Source organism: Solanum pennellii, chromosome 1, assembly GCF_001406875.1.
Source record: "Solanum pennellii chromosome 1, SPENNV200".
NCBI lineage: Eukaryota > Viridiplantae > Streptophyta > Magnoliopsida > Solanales > Solanaceae > Solanum > Solanum pennellii.
Genome location: NC_028637.1, coordinates 92,488,751 through 92,498,567, shown reverse-complemented (window position 1 = coordinate 92,498,567; position 9,817 = coordinate 92,488,751). Strand labels below are relative to the sequence as shown.

The 9,817-nt window shown below is 32.0% G+C and overlaps 1 protein-coding gene across 1 annotated transcript; it reads right to left on the bottom strand.

Moving 5' to 3' along the window:
• Positions 1 to 1,990: 1,990 nt before the first annotated feature.
• LOC107008176 (cycloartenol-C-24-methyltransferase 1) lies at positions 1,991 to 8,025 on the bottom strand. Its single transcript, XM_015207102.2, has 14 exons — positions 7,867 to 8,025; positions 7,672 to 7,776; positions 6,472 to 6,538; positions 5,261 to 5,334; positions 5,082 to 5,166; positions 4,921 to 4,976; positions 4,202 to 4,256; positions 3,854 to 3,901; positions 3,691 to 3,774; positions 3,433 to 3,549; positions 3,241 to 3,324; positions 3,020 to 3,145; positions 2,440 to 2,537; positions 1,991 to 2,344 (listed from the first exon to the last, which is right to left on the bottom strand). The coding sequence occupies exons 2-14, from the start codon at positions 7,752 to 7,754 to the stop codon at positions 2,281 to 2,283; spliced, it is 1,041 nt and encodes a 346-aa protein (XP_015062588.1). The 5' UTR covers positions 7,755 to 7,776; positions 7,867 to 8,025; the 3' UTR covers positions 1,991 to 2,280.
• Between the last annotated feature and the right edge of the window lie 1,792 nt (positions 8,026 to 9,817).

The following is a 9,817-nucleotide window of genomic DNA, read 5'->3' as shown; positions in this document are numbered from 1 at the left end:
TGTATAAAAAGCGAGAGAGGCGAGCGACACTGCCACCAAACCAGCGTGGTAAGCGAGATTCGACCAGGGATAGAGGCGAAAATTGCAATAGTTTGCTAGAGGGTACAATTAAATCAAAATATATTTATAGCATTTAATACTTTGTTATTATATACAATTAATTCAATAATTTATGCATATCTAATACAAGCATTACTTATATATTTTATTAAACATTATTTTTATACACTTTATTAAACGATTCCATAGCAATTTACTCGATTATTAGTATAAAAAAAAGGGTGAAATAATAAATAATGAAAAGAGAAAGGAGTCCTTATACAATGCATCTTGAATAAGTTGTCAGCAAGGACATTCTCATGCATGTGCCTAATTTTCAAAAAATTATTTTGGTATTCTACAAGCATATTAAAATTTATGTTTACTAATTTCTATTAAAGTTTTTTTAATATTAAAAATTTAAATCTCAAATTTTTTAATTAGGATGAAGCAGCACATCCTATTGGTGGTGTGCATGTGCCCTTCTATTAAGGAGAAATGAAGGACAATGTACTATTTTATTTCTATTCTTTACATTAATGTTTAGACAAAGTATCTAAGTTTCATTTAGATTTTTTATGAATTATTACTTTGTATATTTAAATAGGAAAATGCACGAGTGTCTCTCAATCTATGCCCGAAATTCCAGAGACACACTTATACTATACTAAGAACCTATTACTCCTGAACTTATTTTATAAGTAATTTTCTACCCCTTTTAGGCCTACGTAGCACTAGTTTGAAAAAAAAAAGTCAACCAGCATTGAACCACAAGATAGGGCCACGTAAGCCGAAAAAAGGTAGAAAATTATTAATAAGATAAGTTCAGGAGGTAATAGGATCTTAGTATAATATAAGTGTGTCTATGAAATTTTGGGCATAGGTTAAGGGGGTACTTGTGCATTATCCCTATTTAAATTATCATCCCAATTGTTTCTTCAGATCTAGTTATTTAATATTCTCTATAAGAGACTGTTTACTAAATTAATCCTTTCATTAGAATTTTTCGAAAATTAAACATTATTAAAAAGAAGTTATACAAGGATATAATCGAAAAGAATTATTCCTTTTGTCTCGAATTGCTAAAATGATAGTTATTTTAAGATACTTATATTTTTGCTAAAATGACATTTTTTTGAGACGATATAATACGTATTACCTTCCTCCTGAAACAAGTCGAAATAAGCAATTGTGATACTTAAATCATTGTATATGAATATGAGGTCATTGACGTTGAAAATAGTTTAATTGAGAGTTGAATTGTGATCTCTATCACATCAACGTTTAGGATGTAAACACTATCAAATTATTAAGATTTTTACGATAAAATTATTGATTTAGTCGTGCAACTTATAATTCATGTAAAATTTAGAAAGATCTTTAAAGTATTTTTTTTCAAATTTATTCGTTGATTTTAGCGAAACTAAATTATAACCACTCTTTTAAATTTTGATGTATACTTTATTTTAATATTTGAACTTAGATTAGTATCTGTAGTATTAATTTTAGGGGATTTTGACAAAAATATACAATTTAATTAAAAAAAATTATATTTACATAGTCCCTACAAATAATTGTACTCCCATAGCTCATGACTGTTTTATACATATATAACACTAGTGATACAGTTACCATACAGTATACACAAATGTTTAAACTTGTATAAACATACATAATAATGTAAAAGAGATATTTATACACACTTTTTTATATTGTTATACACTTTATACATAATTATACACATTTAAAAAAGGATCACTTCCAAAATTTGCACCAAGGTGTATAATTGTGTATACACCTTATACATCGTTAAATTTAAAAATTCGATGCAAATAATTTGATTCGATTTGGTATTTGAAAACCCAAATAACCAATCTGGTCCATATATACCCCAAATTTGTATACTAATCACATGACATATAAAAATTTATATTTATCAACTCTCAAGAAGAACAAGAAGATGTATCACCATAATGTCATTAGTCATATATTTAGCAAAATGCTCACCTTTATCAACAACATATTTTCCAGGACAACAATCAATGGCAAAATAGCAACAATTAGGAGTTGAGAACAACAATAAATGGCAAAAATGGTGACAAACAAGCAATGCAAGAAAAACAAATAGCCCCCAATCCCTAACGAAAATCGAAATAACCTTTGATTAGCCTGGCCATATATAAGTTCAAGGCCAAGAATCTCAAAGATTTGCTAACTAAAGCAATGAAGCTAAGTCAAATATTACTGTGAGTCTGAAATTGGCTTGCGAACCAAGAAGAAATACATCGGTGTGAAGATCCCCTTCCTGAAAGGACAACGACAGGTTTAAAAAGTTAATATATCATTATAACGTTCGATACTCTACTAATATGTATGTATGAAGTAGAGTTGTTATCTTACTTGGCACCACCAACAAGACCTTCTGCAGCTTTTTCTAAGAAAGCTTGAACCCTTTGACTACCTTTAGGAGCTACTCCCACATATTCAAGTGCCGAAACCTAACAACATTTAAGGGATCGTTTAGTTTACGTTCTCCATCAGCAAAGGATGGTAATGCATGCATGACTTGTTATGAAATCGACTTATAATAATAATAGTAATACATGAATTGTTGTATAGGACAGACCAAATGGAAGGGACATTTTATCTTTAGATACTCTTTATCTAAAGTATTGCTAATACATAAAAGAACACATCATCATCCACTAAATATAAGTAACAAAATTCGTGACATGGCGTTTGATTCTAAAGTATTGAATTCAGCATAGTTCACGCAGCCTAATATCAAAAGCCAACATTGTAGTATGGTATTAATTAGAGTGGCAAAGTTTGGAAGGCACATGGTTTTGAAAAGAAAGGTTGGTCTTTGTTCCAACTCTTAACATTGAATTAATTGGGATGTCAAAGTTATCCAAGCTTTGCATACAGGTCTACAGATGAACCATCAAAAAAACAACGATAGCTTTGTAAGAAATCTTACCAGATTTCTGGTGAAAAGTCTGCCAACTGCTGTTAGGCGGAAGCTACTGAGTGAGAAGTGACTTGTATCTAAAGGCATGTACCATGAAACAGGTGAGTCTTCAGCGAGATCCTTATCCCACACAACCTACATATCACCGGCAAGTAGAATTTAGTGATCAAATGGCAAAGAGCAATCAAATGCTTAATAATATTACTAGAAGAAAACGACTTAAAACTTACTTCAAAACCAGCTTTTCTCGCTGCTTCTAGGCACTGTTGTGTTGATCTAATCTCCGGGAGACCATTTCCGAGCTCAATTTCTTCCTATGGCCAATAAACAGCTAAGATAAGTAAGACTATCCAACATATAAACACAAATGCACGGAGACAGTCCAATAAATTGATAAATGACTTCAAAACTTCAAGATTCACCTTGATTCTTTTCTGCTCTTCATTATTTGGATTGTATGCATCAGTCATGCACCACTCATACACAGCAAAGCACTGACCAGGCTTCAGTACCCTATAGATCTCTCTATAGCATCCAACCTGGACAAAAATCAGATTTATTAAAACAAATTAGAAGAATACAATGGTATAAATCATGTCATGCACCGCAGCATATACATAGCAAAGCAAGTGGTTTATAAAAAACGAAGTCATAATTGAACACGGTAAAGATATACACACCGGATCTGGTGCATGGCAGGTAGCTTCTATTGCATATACTGCATCAAAGCTATTGTCAGGGAATGGCATTTTCATGAAATCACCCTGCATAGACACCAAAAATGACTATCAAGCACTGCACAGGCAGTTCAAAAGAGATTGACCTGATGTACCAGTTTACTACCTTTACAAAGTTGCAAGTTTGATCCAATCCCACTTTGCGGTTCAACACCTGCAGAGTAAAGGATGTTAGACAACTACTCGGAAAAAAATAAAAATTCCAACCATTTAAAAAGGAAGCACAACATAGTCATCCTTCTTGTTTTTGTATATTGACCAGAAAACTAGATGACACGTGATCTTAAAATCCAAGTACAATAAAGTTTCAGATGAAAGTAAACAGGTCCTACATGCTTCGATTGTGTTCTGATTTGTTATAGATCGTCAGAATAACAAAGGGCAATCTCTGCCTAATTACATCACCTCTTGCAACAGATAGTTTTACAAACAGAACTAGGGAGCAAGTAAATACCTGTCCCCGAGATATCTGATATTCATTGTTGTTGAGACCTGTAACTGATGTAGAGCTGCATGATTTACAATAAAAATGATGAGACTCTACAGAAATTTCTATGCAAGATAGGCAGATCACCATAAGTAAATTCACCAATCAAGTTATATACAATTTACCACTATTAGAAGTAAAAAGAAGCAGGTGAGGAATTTGCAGCCCTTGTTACCTGCTTTAGTTGTGTCCATTAAAAATGTTAAACTCAAAAGCTTTGTGAACACTCTAACAAGCACCTAAATAAACAGGCATTCCTTTTGTTGTGTTCCCAACTTCCAAATGTTCAGTACAGACATTCAACCTCAGCTTTGATAGAGTGTTTATGCATAACTTAGCTACAGATATGAAATTGAATGTACAAAGTTCAAGTCTAAAGAGTCATGAGATGAGTGGCAGTTGCCAAACAAGTGCACACCAATAGCCTGATGTTCATCCTACCACTACCCATGGGATAATGCGGGATATACACTTCCAGTTCTAGAAGAAACACATGAAAGAGACATGCAAACTGCCATCATGAGGATCCATTATATTGGTCGTGTGGCAGGGTTGGCATTATATAGCATGATGCAATATGGAATTTCATCAAATTTCAACTGAATAATCACCAGTAAAGGATAAGCTGGAATACAGGGCCCAAATGATATTGGGAGCTCAATAATTGAAATAATATCTTCATTCACCTGAATCGAGCAATTTCTCTTAACGGCCCTCCAATTCCACATCCTACATCCAAGACCTGCAGTCATAATCTCGGTTTCAACAGCTAATTTGGAGCAGTAATGTAAGGCAAGTACTTCATTATGTCTTCTTTTTCATTAATGATAATATATGCAAGCCAAACCTTTTGTCCTGGTTTCAATCCTAGTTGCAAGGCAAGGAAGTGCTCATGCCTCTTAATGCTTTCCTGGAGTGATTCTCCTTTCCATCTGCAGGCAATGTGATCGAAATAGTAAGTAATAACTAAGTGACCAAAACCTAACATTTATTCACTTATGTATGAACGGACCAAGATAAACAAACCTGGGCGCAAAATGGAAGGACTCTCCCCATCCGTATTCGTAGAAGCTGGTGCAAAGATCATAGTATTTGTTTACCTGAATATAGGATGTGTTACTATTTTAGCAGCTAAACCAAATTACATAATTGTGCTTCAACGAAATGTACATGAATACTACATGAAAAGCAAGACAGTGAATTGATGGGAGAATAAAAGCTTGAATAGCTAAATCGATCCATCAGCTGCCAATTAAGCCTCAATCCCAAACTAGTTGGGGTAGGCCACATTCATCCTCCATAACCATTCCACTCTATTCGGATCCATTTCATTGCAATATTGGTATAATAAGGAGACTCTCTAAATCCTCACACCGAGTTGAATAAGGTTTGTGGCAAACATAAGATTAGTGTAAACACAAAAACTGTCTTAATTCCAACCAGTAGGTATTGCTAGTATTACCTATGTGGAATTTTTGCTACTTGTTATGAACTTAGCAACTCTATTCATAGCAGCTTTGACATGAATATCCTTTGAGTTCTAATTCTTGTAAGTTGTGTATAGGAGGAAGAACAACACAAGTACTTGCATAACAAAACTAAGCCATATTGATTACTTTAGGTTTACACCAATCCCATTTTAGCACCATCAGTAATAGTAGTACTAGACCCTATTGTGTGGTGCATTTAGAGCTTATGTAAACCCATTTCACAACTAGAGAAAAATTTGAGAATAATGAGACAATGATCCGCCTTAAACCTAATCCAACATCAATACAGATCTTTAGTCTCGAAAGCTTGCCTTCTCCTCAAATAAAAGAACTTATTTTCTCACTCGAAGCAGAGTTCTAGGTTTCAAAATGCAGAGAAGTAACAATATACTTGAAAGCTGAAACAAAAGAGGCCTCGTCTCAGAGAAATTAGCTTCCTATCTTTCAGCTCCAACTAACACCAATAATATTTGCTACCTCAAAATCCTTTGCAATCACCGTAGCTTTAGTATTTCCCACTAATATCAATAATTCAGCTTAGAGAGCAAAAAATAAACGAAAAGGGTTATTCTACATTTATCCAAACAACGAAAAAATGTCTATTTGTTCATTTTGTTCAGCAAAATCAAACCTAAGAGTCAGGAGCAAGGTGTAAAAATCATTTTTTTCCCTACTCTTTCTGTAAACCAATACATCCCTGCTCTCAAATGGATAATGAAGTTATAAGATTGATAGAATGGCTCTCACCATGTCAGTGTAGTTATTCTTTCTCTCGTCTTCTTCACCTCCATAATAACCATGGTACTTCTCATACCTAAAGCATTTGACACAAATCAACAAATAAATTTAGAATTCCACAAGGTTAACAACAATCATACAAGAAAAAGGAAGAAGGAAAAAGGGAAGTCAACTGCAACTAAGAAATTGGTCGGTAGCAGATAATTGGTTCATTTATTTGACTACAAATGATCCAAGAACCTTCTAAAACAGAGATATCCACACATGCCAAAGAAACTATCTTTAAGAGATCCACCAAGTTGATTATCATTTAGAGTTAAATCAACAGTAAAGAGTCAGTTTGTAAGATATGCGGGTTTTTAGTTATGCATGTATTAATTATTTCAACGTATACTTGGTGTGTTGTATAAAGCACTAAGTTTTTGTACTCCCATGGCAGCTAATATGCTACGAATCACGATATTAGTTATGCAGATTTTAATACATAAATAATTCACTTCCTAACCATCCACCGAACTTAAGAGTTTCTCTATTATTATATTACTAGAAAACCAATAAATAATACCACTACACCCCTTTGGATAAAAACAAATGAAAGAAGAAATGAGAATACATTTTTTTATACTTAACAAAGAAACAGGCATTTAATAATATGAATACAAAACATGACAGCAGAGTAACTTGCTCCCAAAAAAGATCTATACTATCACCATAAATATATATTATAAAAAATAAATTGTGGGCACCAAGGACCCAAAGTAAAAGAACTTGTGGTGTCAAAAATATTTCTTCCAATTCAAATTTTCTTGTACTTTAAAAATTGTGTTGTCAGTGAAACATTCTTAACTTATCCAACATTAGGTACACACAACAGAATCTTTGATGAAAATGACAGATCAGCATCACAAACTCCACTAAAAACAAGTTGTATTCATAACACAAAACTAAAATTGGATCTACAGTAGTAATCAACCCTCTATGATCCAGATCAATCAATCTAAACAAACCCCACATTAAGTTAAAACTTAAAACCCCATGAACAAAATATGATAAAAATTGAATCTTTTTTTGAAGAAAAAGAAAAGCTGCTCACTTTTGAAGGGTTACATACAAATCTCAGATTTTTAGGTTCTAATATCTTTTTGAGGGGTGTATTAAGATTTATACCCAAAAAAACAACTATAAACAGAGTGAGTGATGTATATATACTTGTCAACAGCAGAGAGAACTTCATCCTTGCCAATTCTTCCTCCAACCCCAAATGCCAGATCAAAAGCCCCTTGTTTTGACATCTCTTTTCCCAAATCACAAGATCTATAAACAAGATTAAACAAACCCCATGATGAAATCAAGTAAAGATAAACAATGCAGAAGAAAAAAAAGAAAGAAAAGTAGAAAGCTTACAACTTTAAGATGGAAAAAAACGGAAAAGGAAATGCCAAAACGGAGACGGATCCTTAGAAAAAGCAAATATGCTGTAAACAACTACAGCAACAACCCATATATATATATATATATGCCTAATGCCAGCACTCAAAAATTGAAAGACACCATAAACAGAAGTGTGGGTTCGTGGCCACGTCACATATTATACCACGTCTCCTTCACCCCCTCTTTAGGGCCCGGTTCAACATGCGAATTACTCTATAAATTTCAAAAAATTAAAGATAGAGAGCGTTAGTAGATATAAGAATGGTTTTTAAATTAACTCATTAAATATAAGAATTTAATAATGTAAAAAAGATAAATATATTTTTAAACTATCGTAAATGGTATGTAGATCTTTTTCGTCATACTTTTGGGGTATTGGTGTCTCTGTCATCCAAAAACTAGAGCCAATATTCCCTTCACTCTAACAGAAGACTAAATAGGAATACGTGGCGCGATCTTATTCGTCGATCCGTATTTAATAGATGTCGGGTCAGTGGACAAGATTATGACATGTGTATATCCGTTAGTATAAAAGATATATATGCTTTAGTTTTTAAATGGCAATGCCACTAATTTTCTAAAAGTATGCTGAGTTGTATACCATTTATGATAATTCGGGATATATTTATCCTTTTCCCCTTTAAAAATTAAGAAAAATATTTTTCAAAACTTTAAAACAAGCTCAAATTATAAATTTTTTTTTGGTGGAAAAAATAATTTTTAAATAATGTATTTGTCAAAAATTTTATACGTTATACCATACAAGAAATGTATATATCATATTAAATAAGAGCGTGAGTCGAGACGATTTATGCCATACTAAGGGCTAAATTCCAAAACACTGTTGCATCTTGCGAGTGATATAAATCTATGAAATGTAAATGTCATAATTTTCTAAAAGGAATTTCTATACCATCAATTTTCAGACATGTTTATCTGAAAATAAATAAAATTACGACGAGTCATTTTATTATTTATTTTAGAAAAATTATTTCAATATGAGAATTATGATTTACATGAAGTATAAATATCATTATAATTAAAAAAATTGTGATTTACAACAAAAACACGTTAAGACAATAAAATCAAGATTAACGTTCAATGCATACCTTTTCACATTCGAAACTTACGCTTTTATCTTCGTTACTTACATTTTATGGATTTACGTATTTAATTGATATTTTAGAGTGTTTTAGTATGTCTTATCTTCGTTACTTACATCTTATTTGATCTCTCAAACATACGTAATTTTAAATAATTAACTAATGATCAATAATAATAATAATAATAATTTTGAAACTTTTGAATAGCACATCTTCATTTTTTTCTTAAAAAAATATACACTTATGAATAAAATTTTATAATTTAAACTTATAACTCTCAAATTGCATATTCAAATACTGATACCAAATTATATGTCCATATGCAAGTTTAATCTTTCTATTTGTCCATCTTTGTTTTATTATTAGGGAAACTTTGGTCTATATTGCCGCTTTGATTTTTTACTTTGATAACGTGCATGGAATCCAAACAGATACAAAAATTAAACTTTACGAAAAAAAAAATTTATATTAGTTTTAGTGTAACTAAGGGTCGGGGCCCGAGTCATTTAATACACGCTCTTCGATAGAAAATTATTTTATTTATATATGATTAAAATAATTTTTATGTATATATAGTACATATCGAACCCCCTCGACTATTTTAACTTTCTATTTCAACATATTTTGAATCCCTTTATTGAAATTCTGACTCTGTCACTGTTGAAATTCTAACTCTGTCGCTGTCAAGGGTTTGATCCAAAAATAAAGTGTGAGATTCTCAAAAGTTCAATAATTTGTGTTATATTTATTTGATTTTTTTATTAAATACATATAAAAATGGCAATAAAGACATATCCATTGAACTATACAACTGGAATTTG

Coding starts and splice junctions, on each gene's coding strand:
- LOC107008176 (XM_015207102.2), bottom strand. CDS start 7,754: ATGTCAAAACAAGGGGCTTTTGATCTGGCATTTGGGGTTGGAGGAAGA. Junction 6,539..7,671: donor GTTCTCTCTGCTGTTGACAA/GTATATATACAT, acceptor CAAATGCTTTAG/GTATGAGAAGTACCATGGTT. Junction 4,257..4,920: donor AGAGAAATTGCTCGATTCAG/GTGAATGAAGAT, acceptor TAAATCATGCAG/CTCTACATCAGTTACAGGTC.